The sequence below is a fragment of the Hyalella azteca genome, unplaced genomic scaffold, assembly GCF_000764305.2.
Source record: "Hyalella azteca isolate HAZT.00-mixed unplaced genomic scaffold, Hazt_2.0.2 contig11294, whole genome shotgun sequence".
Classification (NCBI taxonomy): domain Eukaryota; kingdom Metazoa; phylum Arthropoda; class Malacostraca; order Amphipoda; family Hyalellidae; genus Hyalella; species Hyalella azteca.
Genome location: NW_025941295.1, coordinates 1 through 23,499, shown reverse-complemented (window position 1 = coordinate 23,499; position 23,499 = coordinate 1). Strand labels below are relative to the sequence as shown.

At 35.8% G+C, this 23,499-nt stretch overlaps 2 protein-coding genes across 2 annotated transcripts in view; one reads left to right on the top strand and one right to left on the bottom strand.

Annotated features, from left to right (window-relative positions):
- Positions 1-5,805, bottom strand: part of LOC108682881 (transcription factor SOX-9) — a 32,322-nt gene extending 26,517 nt beyond the window's left edge. The window contains exon 1 of the mRNA XM_018172130.2: positions 5,498-5,805. Within this exon, the coding sequence (XP_018027619.1) occupies positions 5,498-5,510 (13 nt within the window). The 5' untranslated portion in view covers positions 5,511-5,805. The remainder of the gene's footprint in view (positions 1-5,497) is intronic.
- A 3,151-nt stretch (positions 5,806-8,956) lies between these two features.
- LOC108682878 (1-acyl-sn-glycerol-3-phosphate acyltransferase alpha) lies at positions 8,957-19,127 on the top strand. Its single transcript, XM_018172127.2, has 6 exons — positions 8,957-9,304; positions 14,401-14,534; positions 14,872-15,053; positions 15,477-15,645; positions 15,981-16,105; positions 17,107-19,127. The coding sequence occupies exons 1-6, from the start codon at positions 9,120-9,122 to the stop codon at positions 17,158-17,160; spliced, it is 849 nt and encodes a 282-aa protein (XP_018027616.1). The 5' UTR covers positions 8,957-9,119; the 3' UTR covers positions 17,161-19,127.
- The last annotated feature ends 4,372 nt before the right edge of the window (positions 19,128-23,499 follow it).

Genomic DNA, 23,499 nt, shown 5'->3' with positions numbered 1-23,499 from the left:
CGAATACGTCGTTTGATCAGGAGCCATTGTTTCTTTCGTAGCCGTCATAGCGCAATCAATTTCCATACGCAACCCAGCCTGACTGCTGCGGCATATGTAGCTTATAGATGAGTGCCCAATTACTTAAGCAAGAAGAGCTGTCATAATATTGACTTATTTAATTAGGTGTGTCAACGGAGTCAATGGCCTAAGTGGAGAGATCATACGATGCCATTTGTCACCATCTCCGATCGACCTATACAGCGCATGCAGTACAAGGTGGTAGAGAGGGAGGTGTTATTCCAAGTGTCGTAAACCTTTCATGCACTCGATTTACACAATAGCAGAATTCGATAACATGATTCCAAATCTTGAAACGAATTTAAAGTCTTGTAATGTAAAAAGGTCATTCTCCGTTCATTATTGAGAAGAGGGACGTTTTTACAACACTTAAAAGTTAGATTTTAAAATGACCTAAGTAAAAACGTTGGTTATGATAGACGTAAGTTAAAAATGTAAGCAGAGAATTACTAGAGTAATTAAGTTACTTGTTTAGAACAAAACCCTTAACCTTCATTATTGCACATGATTTCTATATTAGCAATACAACATTTTATACAATTATTTCCATTCTTTAGGCGGTCAATATGTACAAACCCAGAGAAGATCCACCAGTGGAAGTGCTTGTGGCGGAACCTTGCTCCATGTCAGAGGTGGTACAGCTCATGGCACAGTCTTATTTTACGAGGTGTAAACTTAAACTTTATGGACTCCATAGATCTGCTCTCGTAGCCAATTAAGCAAGATGTGTCGAGTTCCCAGGGTGGCATTTGCATGAGGTGCTGCTATACAGATCGCGAGGTAGAATAACAATAATATAGAATGATGCTAGTACCCTGCTGAATACCGCACAACTAATTACTAGTTTTCTTTTTGTCTGTGCCCTGAGCCCAATTTTAATTGGTATTCAACTGTTATTATATACTGTATAACATTTATTTGCTGTATAGCTTACCGAAAAATCAAGATCGACTGAATGGTATACTTCAGGGGACTATTATCCCCCGAAAGCAACGGAGCGCTATTTCGATTAATTTAGCTCGACTTTTGCAAACTGTACTAGATGCATTATGGCTTCGAATGAACGAAGACTGAAATTAATGATGACAAGGAAGAGACAAGGAAAAAATCTGAATCTTAATACCTTGTACAATATTAATTACCTCTGCAAACTTTACCGATTTTTGAAGTTTCCCGAACGGAGTCATGAGGTCAAAACGAAATATTTTGCGTATTTCCTTACTCACGCTGAATGGAACTGTGATCCTAAGTAATGCTTAGGATTAATAAAAAATTCTTAAAGCTGCACCTCTGACCTCAAGAAAAGACAGGAAGAGAAGAGGAATTCACGAAACGAGTTTCAAGAGACATCGTGAATAAAAATCAATTAACTGTGAACAAAATATTTTCGAATGCAGCCGCTGAAGAACGAAACCAATTAAAACTGGTGCTCTACCAAATATTGCGTTACTAATAAGTTTATCCGCGGGTGTATTGACACGCACACATAACAGGACCAGTTTGCATTTATTAATCATATAGATACTGATTCGACTAGAGCTGCCTGGCGACGACCCCGTGAACAAGCTACGTATGCAAATCATTGTCGAGAATTCGTAACTCGCCGTCGAAATGCGACTCTGCAGACGCCACTTTTATATTCAATTTTGGTGGAGTAAATTGGCGGTGGGTAGTGGGATGTTGAGTAGTCATACGCCATATTTCGCGTTCATGGCCAGCCCCTGCTGTGACTCCAGAGGTGCTATGAAGAAAGTCCCACTAGAGCGGGGCTCAATATAAGAGAATATCTTGCGATGCTGCGTGTAACTCAGCGAACAAACGTACAAAATCAATTAAACTAAATTGTTGTTCATTATAAATAATTTCAGTCACTTATGTGGTGGTCTTGCAAAGTTTTGATTAGATTTTAAAATTGGTGCGTAACGAGAATTATGTGTATTAGTTTGTATACTTTGTATCCGAACAATCTCCCAGAAGAAAATGTACTAGAGCGATATATATGTTATCAATTTAATCAAATTATGTATTTTCGTTATGAAATCTTGTCAATCATAATGAACACCGATGCTCTAATGGGAGCCATGTGCTTTGAGCACAATAGTACATCTTTTATTGAAGTAAACGTGTTACGAACGAAGAACTAATATATAGTGGGCGCCTAATGAGCAAACACAACCTACAAACAATTGCTAATAATCCCTTGTAAACAAACACTAGATGAACTCAATATCGTTTCTAGTGCATTCACTAGAGAATATTTCGTCGTTTCTTGATTATCTTTTGATCGAAGTAAATAATAGCATCGACCAGCCGACTCATCACCACCACATTCACGACGCACAAGCCTTTGAATTGTCATATGACAAGTCAAGGTCTTGAATACACAAGAGGAATAATGATGCAGCAGTTCTTAATACAAAGTTTGTCTTGAGATCATTAGATAGAGCGGGAGTATGCACAGGGTAGAATTGGACGGTAGACGCGTCGAAATTATTTTTTGCTGTACATCGAATGAAAATTCTGATTGTAAATAACCACGAGAAGCGAAATTTGCGCTTTTGGCTTATGTATTTCTTTAATGAATCAATTAGACTTTCTATGGGAGATCATTCGCATATCCATCAAATGTTGATTAATAAAAAAAATAATAAACCAGAAAAGTAAAACTTTTCAGTGAAGTTTCTGGGGTAACTTATGCGATTCATTGCCTAATAGTATCCTCCAAGAATGTTCAGAATTGATCATCGATTGCCTGCGTGAATAATATCTTGCCAATATAACTCACGATTAAGGGAATTTTTACCCAAATTTATCTAAATACAACATCGTCATCGGATGTTACATCCAGGCTCACAATTTTAGATCGCCACTTTTATTGTCACAGACCTTCGAAGAATCGCAACTGGACAGACAAGTCAAGTTAAATAAATTCGGGACTACTTAAAGATCAGGCTGTAATGATGATAATAATGATATAGAAACTACATTGATAAGGAAACAAGGATCCACAATTTTTTTGAAGCGAGGATAGCTGAATTCCGAGTCATTATGTACTTGTCTTTGTTTTTATGTTCATAGCAGTCCGGCTATCGGATTCATGTGCTGCAACTCCACGGATTTCACCGCCACAATTTCAAATAGTCCTTGTTGCCTCCTTCCCAAGTTGTACCAGGATAATTATTCTCTGTAATTCAGTAACAGCCTTTTTCGCGAATCCGAGTAGTTATATATGTGAATCATAGCTACCTTAAACAACGAAGAAAATTTTATACCGTAAAATCAATATCAGTAAATTTGTTTTGCTGTTCAGAGATGTTTACGGTGGAGACAGCCATGTTGAATAATGCTGCACCTTTTTTTATTATTTTAGAGATATTTCGCATAGATGTGCTACGAATCCGTAGGGGGAATGATAATATTGGAAAACAAAGACTTGTAAAGATCAAATTAGTTGTATATGCTCATGTTAATTAATCTATTGTGTTATGCGCGTAATTGGAACTAGTAACTAACACTGTTACCCATGCATTGATGGACCAAGAATTTCAGAAATTTCAGGTGCCGCGCTCTAGGGCGTTGAAATTCCCTTAACTAACATGGGCATGCAGCATCATCCATAACATGGATAGGAAATCTGAATTATTTGAAGAGTAATTTCAAATAAGGCGCATATATATTCACCCACCTCATGCCATCTGATCGCTCCCAGACATCCGAAAATTCTCTTCAAAAATCAAGGACCCAACCGCATGTGACAGGCATAAGTAAGTTTAGTTTGAATTCCGTACTGGAAACTAAACTAGACTAAAGATAAATAAATTTAAACTAAAGATAAAATTTATTTAACTAAAGATAAATTCCTGACCAGTATATTTAGCAACCATATTCATTGTACATGCAAGGAAAACTTCACTTGAATTTTATATCAAATAACATCACTGATAAAGCCGCTAAATCTACATTCCTTTATTATATTGGAGTCTAACGTATCAATTTAAATTCATGCTCCGTGTCTATCACGAATATTGAGTGAATATCGTATTCATGAATTGCTATAACACTCATGTTCATTGTAGAGCGACGTTAAAAAATGAATGAGAAAATAAGAAAATAATTCAATTGTAATTAATGCGAGTGAATGAATTCAATTGTAATCAAGTACGTCATTTCGTTCGTTCGTGCAACAGTCAATGAATTCATTAATATAACTCAGTTTTTCTGGAAATGAATTGACATTAAAGCTTTGCAACCTCAAGTAACATTCAATTAAGTAGCATTCACATAAAACATTAAATTCAATACCTTGAGTAACATTCAATGAGTCCCGAAAATCAAATTTTTTGAAACCTGACTTCCGATGGTACTTATGATTGACGCACCTTTAGGTACCTATATAGGCACCTGTCAATAATTAAGGTGAGTAAATAATTAAGTATTATAATACTTAATTGATCCATATATGTTTGTATTGTACGGCTAGGAAGGATATTTATGGTCGCGAGAGTAATTACTATCGGGATATAATATTTCACATCTACTCAAGTTGACAAATAAGTATATGAGCGCTTTAATCTAAAACTCGTTACGTTTGATCAGATAAAAAATTTTCGTCGTGATTGAACAATATTATGAGAAAAATGGCGTATCAAGTAGATTGTAGATTGTAGATTGTAGACAAAACAATATAGAAACGGTTGGAATTTAACTATACAAAACGGCATGTGAAATAAACGCTGAACACAAGAATTAAATTAAGGAAAAAGCCTCATTTGTTTAAGGATTCTGTCTATGCTCATGCAGCTATGTTGCTGCAACATATACGTATCATGTTCAGTTATGTTGCTTCAACCTATGTCATGTTCTGTTATGTTACTGCAACATGTGTTATGTTCAGTTATGTTGCTTCAACACGTGTCATGTTTAGTTATGTCGCTTCAACATGTGTCATGTTCCGTTATGTTACAGTAACATGCGTCATGTTCCGATTTGTTTCTCCTATATTGCGTACGATTGGTATCTTGAAGTGTTCTTGAACTGATTTGTGGTGTCGAGACGTCCTTGCTTTATATTCCCATACGTTTTGAAGTCTTAGTTCAGAAAACTTGAAACTTTAAACTCAGTGAAAATCAAATTCCTAAATGGCGTAGGGATATGAAACACACATATTTAAGAAAGACGAGTCTACGAAATTTTGTCATCGAAGTTTATAGGCTCAACTCGTGTTAAGAATATAAATCTTATGAATATGAAAATATAAAAGAAGAAAAATTTTTGAGTATTAGTTCTTAAAACTCCTTATAATTATATTTTAGCATAGACCAATTCAACGAAAGCGACAACCCACCATAAAAAAATCTTGTTCAAAAACCTTCATCCAAACACAAACTTTAAAAAGACAGGAAAAGTATGATTTCAGATGCAACAAGAGAGAGCTTACCTTGGTTCATCATTTCTAGTAGGTACTTATGTCGATGTCATTGCAATAAATAACTCTGAAGGATTTGCCTTCAGTTTATCTTATAAAATCTATTCTAACACAAAACTGTATAAAAGTTATCAATCTTCTGATATCAACGTTTAATTCCAAATCACAGTACACGTTCACTATAGTGTCTCTACACTTCACGCTATCAAACCGTACAAGTGTATAACAAAATCAATTCATAACATGCAGCTCAGCAGGATAAAAGAACTAAACTTATATCCTGAGATGAAAGGAACGCGTGGTACCACAACCTCATGCGATCACTGCTACCATGCGACTGAGCGGTGTTACCTGCACGTCTGACCTCCTACCTCAGCCCTGATTATGCGCGGGGCGGAGCCTGCGACCCAACAACACCTGTTGTGGGTGACCTACGGTGCCTCCCAGTCCTCAGACCAAATGCTTTCCGGGCGCTTGTGCGACCATATTTATTAAAATTACTAGAAATTTAAGCAATCTAGTGACTTTTTTATTAAAATTACGCTAAAACCGATTGATCCTAATTGATTTAAAAATAATTCATTGTTTTTAATCAATATCTATTTTGATCATTTGATTTATCACATATACACACACACTCTCTGATACAGTAAAAAATCAATAAATCAAGTATTAAGATGTTACTCTGTTTCATTTTATTAGTGTTGACTTCTCTGATTTTTAAATCTAAATAAAGCGCACTAATATGGCATTGCGTTCACCGGGAAAGCTATGAGACGCGTATAGTGCTGTAAATAAAGAACTGGCAAACTTTGCATGAAGATTTTTTTGCCGTAAATTTCGTGATGTTTGTTTTTTCATCAAATAATACGGGCATACCAACATTTTGAATGAATCATTTTGGATATTCCATTGAACACGAGTATGTTCTTACATAACTATTGTTTTCTCACAATATTTTTATGATATTGTAATTATCATTTAGAATATTCATTATAAAATGGCTGAAATTTTATGGCAGATGCTTTGGAAGCATTTCACTCTAGCTCCTCTCATGGCACCTGCTTAGGGCACCTGTCACTCTAGCTCCTCCCATGGCACCTGCTAGGGCACCTGTCACTCTAGCTCCTCCCATGGCACCTGCATATGGCACCTGTCACTCTAGCTCCTCCTATGGCACCTGCTTATGGCACCTGTCACTCTAGCTCCTCCCTAAGCATCTGGTCAGATGACCTGTCACCTCCTTCAGTAGGATCTGCCCTTATGAAGTCCACTGTCCATTTGGGGTTCTTTTTCCATCTCAGGATTCTTGTCCATCAGAGATCCCTGATCCAAATCTGGCCATCAGTCCTTTAGAAGTTTATTGCAGGATATGAGTTTATTTTCCATATGATATTCACAAGCTGTCAATTACTGGGTCGGTTAAAAGGTGATGGTTAATCACTGATGGTCGATTTTCAATATGCATAAACTTTATCAACGCGAATTGGTCTAAAATGTTTCAATGAATCCGAATTTCATACACATTAACACACATCACCAATAATTACTTACAAAAATCTTGTGCGCAAAAAAACTCTTCCTGTTCGTACAAGTGACCAAAGCACATTCCGTGCCAGTCGTGACTGTCGGGTCGAGTTCAGTTCTCTGATTAACAACGAATAAGTCAACAATTAGACGTTGCGGTCTTGGGTGATAAGCTTCTGTTTCCCACGCCTGGGTTCTGATACTGAGTGTGAAGCGTCAATTACACCTTGAACGATCGTTTCAAATCGCAATAAGTCCAAATAAAGCATTGTTTGTGCTGATTATGAGAATAATGTAGCCGAATTTTTATGTTGCTCTGTTTCGTAGTTTAGTTGAAAGGATCTAACGATCGAACCAGAATTTTAATTTTTTGGTCATTAAGTATAATTCAACGTAATTCAATTCTAAATCTCGAATGGGTCGCTATACTTTTTATGTTTTCAGCGCATTCGCAGCTGATAAAATGTTTTGAAAAACATAATTTAATATTAAATTACCCACTTGATGGCTTTTGTTTACGGCCTCGAATTTCTTTTCTAAAAATTTCACATAGATGTAAATTTTATGTGCCCTGAAGATGCCAAAAATATTTTAATACCTTACAGGGCGCTAATAATTTAATAAAATGTATAGGTGTATTTTATCCACCCATGTATCTTCAACAGGCGATGCAATCTACACATTTTTCCAGCCTCTCGTTGAAAGAGGAAGCGACCTCCGTCCTCACACAGTCACACATTGGCCCACTGATCGGCTGAACGTCGCTTCATTGATTCACGGATTTTTTTCCAACGAAACTAAGAGTGTTACGCAAAAACGTCAAGCGTACGTGCGATCCGTGCCAGCGACTACGATCTTCACTAAAACTTACTCTGGACTTGCACTCTCCTGCCTACCTGAGCTGATCGAACCGCAGCGGTCTTCGGTCTAGCTGCCTGTCAGCTGGTTGGATGGCGCGCCGTGATGCAACATAGCGGGAAAACGGAGAAAAGTGCAATACTGAAACCTCAGCACGCGCGCTTCAAGCTGTGAACATCTCCGCTTAATAAAAAAATTGCTTGTCGTTATATTTAGTTTATTTACTTTGATTAGAGAAAACGCCCACTTCAGTCAACCCAGGAAATGTTGGTTATATTATGGGGTCCATGAACATATAATTCTTCTGGGCTCTTTTTCGCTAGTGCCAGTGCATATTTTGTAAAAACTGTGAAATTAATCTGCATTGTAGACAATAATGGAAAACACTTACTTTCACTTTGGGTGAACATAGAATATATATAAGAAATTATAATATTCATCTCTGTAGATTTATTAACATATTCCCTAAATTGCGACAATATTTACTGCTCTGCATTCATTTCATTAGATTACTGGGAGTTTCTTTTTATTGTAACCGAAGCACTGCGGTGGAGTGCATCGAGCTTACTCGCTGGCTGTGTTCTTCCGCGTTACATCACCATCACACCGCGCATCTCTATTATGCAAAACTCCGTGACTTAGGTGACAGCGGCACTTCTTTTGCCTAATTTTCCTTGTTTGACTGTTTCATAAATGTTAAATCTTCATCGGTTCAGCAATTGAATTAAAATTAAACTGTTTGTTACGAAAGAAAATACTAATTAGCCTGCGCAGCCAATGCATTTATTATGTGCTCCATTTTGATTTGGTTTCAAGTGAATTCACTGTGGCTTCACTTCTAATTAAAAAAAAGGAAAATCGTTTATCAGGATTTGCATTAGCTAGCACTTACTATATGTTTTCAATTAGTTTGTCATTACTTATTGCAATGAGTTATAAAAAACATGTGACGACCATTTGGGCTCTTCATAAAATATAATTCCATATATATTATTAATTTTTCAGTATTCCAACTAGGTGCGTTCTAGCGAGTTTCCTACATTTACCCAAGTTTTCTTTAAACCGGACGCAGAAGAACTTTTACACTAGCCTTCAAATGCGCTGCTGAACGGATCGTCGTCGAAGTACTGCTATTTTACAATACATATTACGTTCCCTATTTGTTCACCAGAAACCTGAATTTGAGTCCTCATCTATTTAACGGCTCGCAAGTGAGAAGATCGAGTTTAGCTCACTTTCAGTCATCACGATGATGTTCCTGGATTTTACAAATATTTTGATCATCTTGATTATCATTCTACCTTTTCTTTACGAATATAGTCCTCGTTTTCGTTTGTATCTAAAGTTTTTTGTTTATTATATGACTGTAATGACAGCTTCCGTTCTTTGCATTCCATTTATTATTTGGAGGCCTGGAAACGTACGCAACACTCTGTGAGTATTTTTGTACTACCTTATATATGTCCAAAATTGTTAATCACTTTGATGCTATATCAAGTTAGGCTTAGTTAGGTGACTTAGGTCAACTTAAGACATAAGTCATTGACTAAAGTGAGTAAAAGCAAACAAGTCTTTTGAGTTCTGATACCGATCCTCTAATGACAATTAACCTCTTTCCAAAATGTTTTCTTATCTCTACAATCGGTCATCTTATCAATGATGAAGTCTAGCACTCTAGCTCTAAGCAAGATGCTGTCTTCAGAAGTTCAGTCAGTTGACAGTTATCACTTGACAGATGAGTGAGATGACAGATCTGCTTACTACTTAGTGCTTAGGCTAGCTAAGCTAGTGCTTATTAATGAGTCAAATGAGCCATCATTTTAACCATAGTCTTGCTGTATTAGGGTCAGGGAAGTTAGAATGCACATTATTGAGATCATGCAATTTTGATGCAAATAAATTGTTCTCTTAGACTCTTGGCTCTTACCTATATTTAGAAGAATGCAGTGAATGCTCTGAGTAGACATTTGCATAGAATCACATTTATTGACAATGGAAAACCTATTCTAAGATTATTAAGATTTGGAATTTTTCAATTTTAAGTGCCTGTAAAGGCTGTAAGTCTGTAACTTCACTAACTTGTGCTATGGGCTGAAAAATACATCTTGTGCTGATATGAAAAGAACTAAATTGCTGATAATTTTAGTTAGATCATGAATTTAAGCCATAATTAAAAAAAAAAAAATTTAGCCAGATACTGTGCCTTTTCCTCAATGTTTTTGTCAAAAAGAAATTAAAGACTTCTATGAAAGGTTGTTGAATTATAGATTCAATATTGATTTTAATTCTGATTTGGAATAGGCCTATTTGGCAGAATTTTCCTAATAGGCTAGCATGAGTTTTTCTGTTGATTCAATAAGTAATTGCAAAAATAAGCTCTTTTTCCATAATTTATATTTTGAAGAAAAATTGAAAGAAGGAAATTAGAAATCACATTTAGAATATTTTGGCAGAAGTAGCCTATCCAAAAATTAAAAGTAAACCCATAGTTACCCAGTGAATTTTGAAAAATCAAAAATACCTAGTAGGTGAAAATCTAATTTTTCTGATTTTTTACCAGAAAAATTGGAAGAAGGCCATAGGATCATGTGAAATTGGTTAGCCTTCTAGGAGTTTTTATGTAATACATGAGTGGCTTCTATCCACTTTCAAAATTTGCAGAGGAATAACTGGAAATGTCTGCAAGCCTGGGTCTTTTGTTTTATTCACAGGTGGCTTCTGCCTGAATTTCAAGATTTTGAATCATATTTAGATAGTTGCTGCCTGCTGGGTATAATAGCAAGTAGGCAATATTTTAGAAACCAGTTCACTTTTAATTCCTTATCTGGTTCAAAAATGTTATTCAGTAGCTATTTATGATAATGTAGGTATCCATAAGACTTCATTGGTCTATTCATGAGACTCAAAAAATAAGTCTTGATAAAGTCTCTCATTTGCTACTAGGCTGTAGAATATATCTACTTGGAAAAGCCATTTCTGTCGATTTCTTACCCAGACGCTCCCCTTAAAGGTGGTGACCTCTGGTGTTCTTCTTGGTGGCAAAAAATACATGATGCATATTGAGGTGACATGACATGGTGTGGTAAATTATTGCACAACAAAAAAATTAATCTAATTAATTAGGCATGGAAAAATTCATTATTTTTTGCATTAGACAGCAGGCCATGGCTGTTATTCCTGTCCAGATGCGAGTTTTGAAAGTATGGCCCCTGGGGCCATACTTTCAAAACTTGCTAAATGAATGCAAGTACTTACGCTCAATTTTCTTATCTATTGGATTTGGACTGGAAAACCGTCAATGATTGGAAGATAAACTTATGATCTCTTAACTTTTTTTGAAAGTATAGGCCCTGGAAGTGACAACTAGGTAGTAAGTTTTTCAGAGTACTAAGGCCTACATCTAGTTTCATGGCCATCATGGCTCATATGCATTTTAACCAATCTCTTATGTATAATAATGCTGGTATCCATAAATTGTTGGTCTACCTATAAAACTCAAAATTGAACTTGAGGTAGTGTCTAAAGACTCTCTACTTTGCCACTGCTGGCTCCAAGTCCTGTATTTTGATTTGATCAGAATAATTGTGGTTAGCAAACATATGTCAATTCATAAAATTTAAAGCTTTTGTATAGAAGTACTTATATCCTCAGTATGCTTAAAGCATTACCTACCTAGTTATCAAGGAATTTAAAAGCAAAGAGAACACCAAGTAAATTCATCATATTGACATTGAAAATGTTTTGGAGTCCAGCCCCATTGTCATTTCGACAATCTAGAAAATGAAAACAATCATCATTTTTCAAAATCAAAAGTCAGACCTTAAAACTTAAAATTTACAAATAAAAGACATATCAACCCTGAAATAGAAAACAAGCATGAAAAAACACTAGAAAATAAAAGCCTAACAATTTAGTAGGTATGGTAAATTACCTGAAAATAGGTAGTTAGTTAGTTTCTAAAATTCAAATTATTAACATACAAAATGACTCTCATACCTATTGCTCACCTCCTCAGTATGTTATGGAATTAGAGTAGAATATATCAATTTAATAATTAATTCCCAAGTTCATGCTATGAAATGTCTTTATTATTTTACTCCATACTTGGTACTATTGTACTGGTCAACTTCTTATACGAATTCAGTTATTTTCGTTATTTATTTAAATTTGTCTTGTTCTATGGCCTGAGTCTTCTTGATGCTGGAATTGTCCTTCCTTTTCTCTTCTTTAGACCAAGAAATACCAAGAATGCCATGTAAGTTTCCTGAGCAATATTTCTACATATTTTCATTGTATACCTATGTGACTTGTCTAAAAAATGACTTTGTGCACATTTTTTCCATAATTTTGTTATAGAAAAACTGGTGTATAATAGTCAATTAAATGCTAGGGTATGTAAAGAATTGTGAGTGAGAGTCAAATGGAAGCTGAATTAAGTCATAACCAATAAAAAAGTCATGATTATCATAGCTTTTTTACTGGAAGGCCTGTGTTGATTTTCATGCAAATTACCATCAACCGGGGCTACTTGGGACAGATTTGATTGTTTTTTTGTTAATAACTGTTAGTAACTTCTTACGATGAAACATTTCATAAACAAATTTAGGCTCATTTTATAGCTCTTTGCGAGGGCTATCAAATGGCATTGTCAAAAAAATTCCATATAGTCAAATGGGGTAAGACAGGATCACAGCCTTCATGGGGTAAGAAAGGACCAGCCCATGGCATGCATTCTAATTGCACTAAATTTAATTTAAAGGAAGAATATGTTAGAGCAATCATTGCATGTCATTTCGGTGTTTGTTTCAACCCTCTTCTGCGACTAATGAATTTCTGGCTAATTTTTAAAGAAAACCTATGTAAAGAAGGGTCACAAAATAGTTAACCCTATTTGGGAAATAAGCTCTGTCTAATGACAAAAAAAATTTTGGCCAGGTTTGTGGATGTAGGCAGGTAAACTCAAGTAATAAACAACTTTTGAGACATACTAGGCATTTCTACCTGCTACCATCACTGCCTGACATGTATTCTAAAATGGGGTAAAAAAGGACCGGACATGGGGTAAGTAAACGTTTTGTTGAAGATCGCGCATAGTTGCGACTTGCGGTCATGTCAAAGTGGTCAGACTGCATTAACGTGTGCTGAACTTACAGTAGAGACAAATTTTATTGTTGCCGTTTGACTGTTTAAGGGTAAAATTAGAGATTTGGGGTAACACGTGCATGGACTTGTAAATGAATTCGCACCTTGAAAATGGCTTTTCATGGTCGAGATATGGAACTCACGGCTCGGTGAAATGGAATCACGGCTTATAGAAATGGAATCACAGCTGGCAAATCCATAGAACCACGGCTCAAAAAATTCAGTCGCGGCTCGCCAAGTAGATATATTCCATGCCTGTAGCTATGGATGATAATATTGGTATCCATAAGACTTCATTGGTCTATTCATGAGACTCAAAAAATAAGTCTTGATAAAGTCTCTCATTTGCTACTAGGCTGTAGAATATATCTACTTTCTGAGCCAAGAAAAGAGCTTTTCTGCCCTTCCTATCTAATTTCCCCTTTAATTTTCAACCAAAGGGCACAATAAAGCTTTAGGTGTAAGTTTCCAAACTTGTTATAAATCTGTCACTTTGGAGCTGTGAAATTTTAGTATTAGGTTGGGAAATTTCATTATTTTATAGACGTGTGCTACAGTACTATGTGCAAAAATTCCTAGGCAAACCATAAAGAGAGGCTTGAGTTGGAGGCTTCCAAAGAGTACCGGTACCTAGTGGGTTGGAATTTGAGGAGGGGAAAAATATAACTGGCTCTGTATCATATATTGCTTTTCAAATATAATTGGAAAAATTTCACATTTCATTGAAATATCTTGGCTCTTAAGTCACAGCTGTAAAATTCCTCTTGTTGAATTATGTACATTTGTTGATGAATTAAAGTCCATAATTGAGCCTGGAGATTTTTAAGTTTGCTAAAATATGTAACTGTTGAGCTTAGAGATTCAAGTTGAAAGTAGAATAGCTTGACACCTCTGTGGATCATTTTTAACCTTCATTTCATTTGCTATGTAGGTATGGTAAATTATCTGAAAATAGGTACGTACCTAGTTAGTTAGTTTCTAAAATTCAAATCATTAACATACAAAATGACTCTCATACCTATTGCTCACCTCCTCAGTATGTAATGAAATTAGAGTAGAATATATCAATTTAATAATTAATTCACAAGTTCATGCTATGAAATGTCTTTATTATTTTACTCCGTACTTGGTACTATTGTACTGGTCAACTTCTTATATGAATTCAGTTATTTTCGTTATTTATTTAAATTTGTCTTGTTCTATGGCCTGAGTCTTCTTGATGCTGGAATTGTCCTTCCTTTTCTCTTCTTTAGTCCAAGGCAAACATACCCTTTGTAGGTATAGTTTTTTGTAAATTCAACAATAGTGCAAAGCTTTAAAGGATCTGTTTACATTGTTTGTCAGAGCCTGCATTGCATACATTTTAATGAGCATGATTTTTTTTGCAGTCTCGCTACCATTCCTCTTCGGGTACTCAACCCTCTGCTGGGGCTGCATTGGGAGGTGAGGGGAGTCGAGCACATAACCCCCGACCGAGCAGCCATTGTGGTGGCCAACCATCAAAGCTCCTTGGATTTTCTAGGTGAATTTTTGTTAGACTAGGCAAAACCTCATTAATAGGAGTAATGTACCTAAGATCTGGATACTTTTTTGTTGGGGAAGGAAATTTTTATCTAGTTTGGAAAAGTATCAATGTACCTACTATGTATGTAACGGTACTATATTTACGTACTCATTTGTGCATTTCTCTGCAGGTTTGTTCTGCTATAAAAAGTTGATCATTCTCCTACTCCATCTATTCCATTGTTATCTAGAAGTGTTCATTGTAATCTGTGTATATCTCTACCTATATCTAGTATATAATGTAGGTATATAATTTCTCAAAAATATAGAGATTTTGATTTCTGATCTTTCCACAGGAATGGTGTACATGTGGCCACTGTTCCAGAAAATGTCAGCTATTGCTAAGAAAGAGATCCTATATGCCATTCCTTTTGGTCCCACTGCCTGGCTGTGTGGCACTCGCTTTATTGACCGCAGCAATCCTGCCAGAGCCAAGCAGTCCATGAATGATGCTATGGAGTATGTTACAGAGCACAAGGTTTGTCATTGTTCCAAATATACGGTAGCCTGCCTTCATTGAAATATAAATTGAAAAAATATTACATACTCCAATAGTATTTAATATTACGATTAGCTAAATGTTAGTGAAAAATGTTAGTGAAGTTAATGTTTTATTTGCTACCAATTTCAATTTCCTAATTTTCAAAATCTTAATTGGCTAAGAGCATATGCAGTACTACAAGCCTTTCTTTCATATCACGATTCAAGCCGTATGGTTTGAATTGATTAGATTTATAGAAGAAAATGGCTATTCCATGTCTGTTGTCATTTGACCAAAGAAAACACTGGAATTAGTACCTAACGGTATATAATTATATAATAGGCTCTCTTCACTCACTTATTATCTTACTAACTTGTAGGTATAGGTAATCCATTTCTTTCAATTGCCTTCTAATTGCAGGTTAAGCTATGGATTTTTCCTGAGGGGACACGCAACACTGAAGATGAATTTTTGCCATTTAAGAAAGGCGCCTTCCATCTCGCTTTGTCTGGCAATCTTCCAATCCTGCCTATTGTTTACTCCTCCTATAAAGGCTTTCTCTCCCACAAGGCTGGTGTCTTCAACCCTGGTAAGATTATCTGTATGTTTTGCATTTCACACTTAACAAGCAACTGTTGAAAATTTTAACTGTGTATTGATCTATGGTCAAGAGTGAGTTTTTAAAAGGTTGCGTACGGTAGGTATTTTTTGTTTATATTGAGCTTTTCATCTACCTACTGTCAGATGAATTTCATAATTGTGAACTTCTTATATGCTGTTGGATGAATTTCGTAATTGAGATACCGTATGGTAACCATTTGTGCTTCAAATGTTGCCTCTGTGTTTACCAAAATCTTTTTTGTTGAATGACTGAAAAACCAAACTATCCAAATTGTGTGAAGTTGCAAACATGATTTTGTGCAGGCAACGTGATCGTAACGTGTCTGCCTGCAATTCCAACGGAAGGCCTGACTATGGACGACATGCCTCGTCTCATGGACGATGTGCGACAGCAAATGATGGCCGTCTTCACTGAAACCTCCAGCCAGGTTAGTGCTTCATCCTGTACATCTTTTTTTTATTGAATCACGGATGGCATCATTTTACTACGTTATAATCGTACCTAATGTTGGTACAATCATAACCCATACAGTTTAAATGTTTAACTAGCCTTTTCAGTTTCTTGTATATCTGTGTAACTGCGTGACATTTAATTTGACCACTAATCTCTGTATGAATTGTTTCATTTATCATCCAGCATTCAATTACCTTTAGCATGAATGTGATCTTATTAAGACTTAATTGATTTTACAGGTAGCAAGAGTAATGTAACGTAGTTTAGTTCTGTCGTTGAAGAAATATGAATTGTCTCGACCTTTTCCAATTATTTTTTTTTTGGGGGATCTACATTACGAAAATGCTTCCACTATTTTAGATTTGACGAAAATTATCATTAAATATGAATAACACAAGTGTTGCTCATATCCTGGTATGTAGTTTAGGTATGTGTGTTAATCCTTGTAATACTACTTCTTTTTCTGTTGAATCGTCACGAATGATTTGTGAAAGATATTTAGTGCTCTTGATTAGGTAATGTATCTCTACATGGATCGTCACTCACTGTTCCCTCCCTCATTGCTTAGATTCATTCCAGAAAAGATCAATTTCATATCTGGAAGTGTTGCTCATATCCTGGTATGTAGTTTAGGTATGTGTGTTAATCCTTATAATACTACTTCTTTTTCTGTTAAATCATCACGAATGATTTGTGAAAGATATTTAGTGCTCTTGATTAGGTAATGTATCTCTACATGGATCGTCACTCACATTGCTTCCCTCCATTGCTTAGATTCATTCCAGAAAAGATCAATTTCATATCTGGAAAGGTTTCTTATATATACCATATATTATGTGAAAATAGGTACTAAGTCAATTTCATTTCTCCACTGAAGGGCAAGAAGTGACATAAGAAGTTCTTCTGTTATGTATATCTATGTAATTTTAAATAGATGCAGGAGTTCAGTTCCATTAAGGCTTCACAATCTTGCAGGTGCAGCAGCCATATCCTATGGAAATCCCGGTTGCTGTGAGGAAAGAAAGTTAAATGCCCTTCAAGCCATCGCTAGCGTGACAGCCTCTACAGCATCTTTATGTACTTCTTGAAGCCAGGCTCACAATTGGGCAAAAAATTTGTTACGGAGCAATTTAAAATTATTACCAGGTCAACAAAACTGGTCTTTCTTTATGAAACAAATTCGTCCTCAACCAATGAACATAATTTATAAGAGCATCTTTCAATGTCCGAATTTCTGAACTTGTCTTTTCATGACGTCATGTACATAAATGCATGCCTAATATTAGCTTGGCGTCTCGAGGCTTCAATTATTATGATATTAGAACTTCCATTTTTCACATTAGAATGAGATATAAAGTAAGGTGAATCATATTTCTTACTTGCGGCCACAAAACGCACTCGAAAATATTATGAAGCGTTTTTAAAAATAATAGGAACTTATTAATAGTAGATCTACTTTTTTCGTGGTGTTATTGATGTTCTCATATTATTGAGGCCTTTCTTGTTTCATTTTTGTTGGGATGCTACTATTTTTCTTAGAATTAGCCTGAAAAGGAATAGTAACGTGGGAAACCAGGAGCAAGTGTACATAGTCTCAGCGTTCAAAGAAAGTGTTAGCTTTTCCTATTGCCGTCTTATTCTAAAGGCTAATGTCTTGAACCGTTGTAGCGTTCATGATCTGCTTCGTGCTCACACTTCTGCTAGACGTGATGAAATTACGCTGTGTGTTCCGATGACATTAATCACTTTGTTACTTAATATGGTATTAAATTTTTGTTGTGAACAGAATGCAGTTTCTAATGTTGATAACATTTCTATGGTAGTGGCGCCTGATGACACAGTTGAACCGCTCTTCAACCTTGAATTCAATCATGTTCTTTGCACTTCTCTCTTCAACAGTATTGTATCAATGCAATAGTCGATTCTCGCGAATTTTAAATGTTCGGTATAGTACTAGTTGCTGCCCCTGCCATAGAAACTGATGCCCCAAGCTCTCTTTCGGGCATCAGTTTCTGCGACTTTGTTGAGATGCATCCATGTTGAACTTCATTTGTCCGCGATGATGGCTGGATTCAAGATACTTTATTAATTTGTCATTCGAATGGAAATTTTTGCCAAAGTGAAAAAAAACATAATCGTGATCATGTAATTTTAGAGCAGATATATTGTGATATGTTTTCGGTTACTCTAAAAATATGAGACAGTTGGTGCGTCAGAAAATCTATTTTTTTTTCTCGAAACTTCATTTAAAATTGCTGAAACAATTTTAAAGCAGCTATGATATTCTTATCGTATGATATTCTGAAATTTCCATGACTTGAGGCAAAAAGCAAAAATTTGTCTTCAAATTTGTGACTGGTGATAATATTAGTGATATTTTTGAAGTTTCCTGAAAATTTGTGAAAATTTATACTATAAATCTATATTGATTGCGGGTATTGCCCATAGCACAGTCATGACAAGCATCATAAGCACTGCTTATTACATCTCAGATAATTTAGTCCCCGTGTTAGAGTTAGCTCTAGTTCGTCTTGTTTTCCTTGATTATTTCCATGATACATAATATGATTCATTCTGTAAAACCTTTTTCAATGCCGAAGAAAAATTTTTCTTTGAATTAGAATTATAAATAATATTTTGGGAAGCAGGTTTACATGTCTGAACAAAATTAATCACGCAAAAGTTTGATTGCAATTTGAACTACCGACAAGCTCATCCGTGCATTGTATGACCTCATCCGTGCATTGTATGACCTCATCCGTAAAAAAACATCAAATTACTTCTAAATTTTCATGTACCAGTTTCGAAGCATGGAGTTGTAAATGTATATAGTACATTTATCTGCAGTTTATTACCTCAACTATATCTGATATTCATGTAAACTAGACAAATATTATACATCTTGTAGCCTGGTAGCTTATTTATACTCAAGTTCTTCCTGTGTGGGAGCACAAAATTATGTTCTTGCAATTCGCAATCAACTTGGTTGCACCTTACCTAGCAAATCTTGGTTTTAGAGTTCCCATTTCCCTTTTTTTTGCTGTGGATAACGCGTTTCATGCAATTTCAGTATCATAGAGTCGATAGCTTAAAGCATGCAATTTCAGTATTTTTGTCTGTTTGAATCGTAGAAAATACTAAATTATTTTGTACATTTTAAAATTTATGGTTTAATAAGTTTGTAGGTGATAAATTAAAATTACAACGAGAAGCGCATTTATCTCTCGGTACGACAGTTAATCTCGTGTTAGGAGGCTAGCTTTCTAGAGGCAGCTTAGCCATAGCAGTTAGTGGTGGCTTCCATGAGGTCTTCGATTATTCTCTTATATTTAACCACACCAGTTTAGGCCTTGATGGATATATATTGCACTTCAGTAGTTAAGTAAACTAAGATACCGTCTCGAGAAATAGTTTTTTAACTAGTCCTGATTTGCTGACTGAATTGCATGATTCAGTACAGAAGCTTCAATGATGGACTTGTGGGAAGCTGAGTTGTAATGCTTGTATGGCTATCAATGATCAAATTCACGTAACGAATACCTGGTATTACGAGAACCGCACAGACAACTTTTAGTCGGTGCAACCAGCGTCACTTTTCAGAGTAAAGTTTTATTATTTTTTGACATTTTTGTTTAGACTGCGACTCTTTCGTCGAGGTGGACTGTTTGAATTTTCGGGAAATTATGTCCATGTTAACTTGTTATGGGTTTGAAACTGGAAACATTAATGAGATTTTCAGCAAGGTGGAGTTGAAATATTAATGTCATAGATAATCTGTGTGCAAGCTAATTGTCACTTTTACTTGTTAATTGATATTCTTTCTACTTTTCTCCTTGATTGTAAATGTGGCGAGTTCCAATTTTTTTTTCGTTGTTTAGATTAGGTGGGCTCGTTTGCCTGCACTTAATTCTCTGTTGTTTCTACTAATTGTACTTCTGAGTTACTTACTAACCCTCTTTCTTTGTTAAGTTTTTAACCTTCTGATGAATGCTCATTCCTGTTAAGCTAAGACTTCTTCTTGAAGGGGATTTTTTCCGCAAAGTAACGTGAAAATTGCTGTATTTGAACGCTTGTTTTTGTTTTCTTGGTTCCATCTGATCTCCTTTATGGAGCCAAAAATGAACGGCCTGGCATTTTCTGATATAACTAAATTCCTTCTCTACCTTCCAGCCACTGGCCGTCTCGAATGCAATTGCTTTAATTTAAGAATAATACAAACGCTTACCGTCGCTATACTGTGCCAATCCGTGTACCACATCTCTTGATATATCAATCAGAAATGCCAACTAAAGTTTTTTAAATGGCTGATGAATCTATTTTTTTTCACGAGGCATTATCTTGCACAAATATATCGCTTCACACAGTTTACTAGAATTATTTTAGTGTTGCTTTCGTGGTTTAATTTTCTTGGGATTAACATGTGGTCTATTTGCATGCTTTAAAGGCATAACGTTCTTTCATATCATCAAACTGCGTGTACCAAACTGATTTTAATTATTAATAAAATTATTTTAATAGAGCAATGTGAATAATGTTCGTGGCATATATTCATTTTAGTTTCAGTCTCTTGAAAAATGTGGTTTGTTGTCGGTTCGTTGTCGTCAATAAGTCAACTCGTACGATGCTAATTTGTATTCCGAGTCGCATTTGTGAAGTTCAGCTGACCTGAGACGTTGCTTCCGTAATTTAGCGAGTTGACCTCTGGTGGCCAACAAAAAAAATCTTGTGGTGTCCTAATTTACCGTCGTAACAAATTTTAGGTACCGGTATGACAATTTATTTGACTACTTTCTAGTCATTTATTCGTCACCTTGCTGGTGTAAAAGGCAGGTCATCTTCTCAAGTAGAAAAATTGTTCATTTCGAGCTAGAATAGGATTTTTTATATAGTCATGTGAAAATAGCCAAAGAAGATTCGTCCAAAGCAATTCGTGTCCCACTTTGTTCGTTATCCTGGATAATTCTGAATTGATGGTACCTAGAATTAATACTTTGATATTTCGAATCATCGATAAAAACGACTGGTCGATAACTTTCGATACAACATCGATAACTTTCACTCGATGTTAAGGGTTGGTTGCAGTGCAGGGAACGTTTGGTTATTTGTGCACAAACTATTATGGACATAGCATCGACCAAGCAGTCCTTGTCAGCGTTATCAGCGCGCACTGAAACTATCGTGAAATAGAATCAAATTAGGCTTCTGATTAAACGAAGCAAGCTTGTCATTTCTTTGAATACTAACCTAATAATGAGCGTTAATAAAATGTAAGGTTCTAGTTCTGTGTGCAGTTCTACTTTCGCGCTTCATTTGTTAATGTTAAGGGTTTTGGTTACTGTTTCTCGTTAATATAAGTGATCATATTATCTATCGTTTCTTCTCTCTGTATCATTTAAGTCGTGTGTTCAATAAATGTTATATTTTTGTATCCAATAAGATATTGTAAATAACCTATTTGGCGAGATAACATTCGTCTCTAAGCCAACTTTGGCCGTTCTCATTTCGCTTTATCAAGAATGAAGTCTTGATATTGTAAGGATTCCTAACCACTTACCTTGATCAGTGCGCAAGCTTAATCATCGTCCTTTTAATCTTGCATCACTTCAAACAGAATTACTTCCCTGGGGCGTATGGTGATTCATTTTACATATACCCACTTGCGATGTGGGAATGTAAAGCTGTACAGTGAGCAAGCTACTTCTGCACATCTCGAACTCTGGTGCTGGTCGACGATTTCCAAATTAATGCATCGAATGTGTGACTTGATGAAGGAAAAGCTTGCTTGCAATCTTCATTTCGAATACGAATGTTGATGCTATGAGACTTGTGGTCTCCGAATCGATGTTGGTGTCACGGAGTCAACATCGGACACTAGTTCGTTTCATTAAATATGCGAAACTCGATCCCGAAAATCACTAGCGATCTAACGAGAGTCTAATCTTTAATAAGTCTTGTACTATTAGGTCTCGATTCTGTTTTGGAACTCGGGTCGTTCACTTTACGTACTTGCAGTATCAAGCTTCCTTCGCATTCTCTACCATGGCTAACTACTTAACTTTAAACTTTCTCGTGTTATTTATGTCACATTCGTGATACACTCCTATATTTATTGCCTAACGGACTGTCGTTCAGAAGTGCATTGTTGCCTTTTCACTTGACCTTGTTCGTTTTGGTCTGAGCTGATCAATATACTTTTCATAACGCTTTAGCGCGTCTCACTAATTTAGGCTGAAGTTTTCCCTTATTGTGTTTAGTTAGTAAATACGTTCTTATCATAATGTCACTCTATTACGAAACTGTCAACAGAATTATAAACATCAATCATGATCGCGGCTAAGCATTGGAAATATTACGGCGACGGTGTATTGATATTTAATTTCGTCTGTCATTGCATGCTTAGTTCACATATTAAATTGCGGATCGGCTTACAGATTTAACTGCGTCGTTATTATCTTGGCGGCTCAGAAAATATCAGACATTGTTAACAATTCTTGCATGCATTCTGTAGAGATATTGAGCTTGTTCTCTGCTCTAGATTGAGAGACATCTTACTCGACTGGAGGTAGTGAAATGAAAACCTTTAAAACATTTGAAAATGTATTAGAGTTACGGACAAGTCATTTGATTTAAATAAAGCATACCAACTACTGAGCACTTTATTTTCTCTCCTTCCTGTGACATCGACCATAGGCGACGATCATCTTAACACTCTACGTTTAAATAAATAAAGTCAGTATTGAGTGCCTGGGGCTGATCTGGTAACGGCTTAATATGTCGGTAGTGACTCGTCGGATGTTCCTAAGTTGCGTTATAGTTTTGGACAGACCAGCAAACATATTTTCCAACCTCTTTACATTGTACATTAAGAGAGTCTAATAAATAATAATATAATAGTACATTAATAATCTAGCAAAAATATGAATACAATCACGAGGGCATTTATTCAACGAAGCCTACATGGTGCATCTGGGAGAACTTTGAACGCTTGCTTTCACTCGTAAGAAGACTAGTTGGGTTTCGCCATGATAGGCAAATGTTGCCTGGACGCCCACCACAGATCTAAAATTATACTCATTCCTATAAATCAGAATCTTTAGGATTATTTAGAACCATCTGCTAAATATTATTTTCATTCTGTCAATTCTATCGGCATCAGGCGACTGGAATTTCACTGCAGCGTTTTGGAGTCTGTTGACATTAAGACCGTGTTATAAAACGATTTAATATTTTAATAATATTTTGGATCCGACTTCTTATTCTGTCACGGCGACTCGAAGAAAATCTCGGCGGTGGCGGTCTCAATGAACTCGACGATAGGCCACGTCAGTCTCACGGCCACGTCTGGAAACGCGCCGATATCTTCCCTGC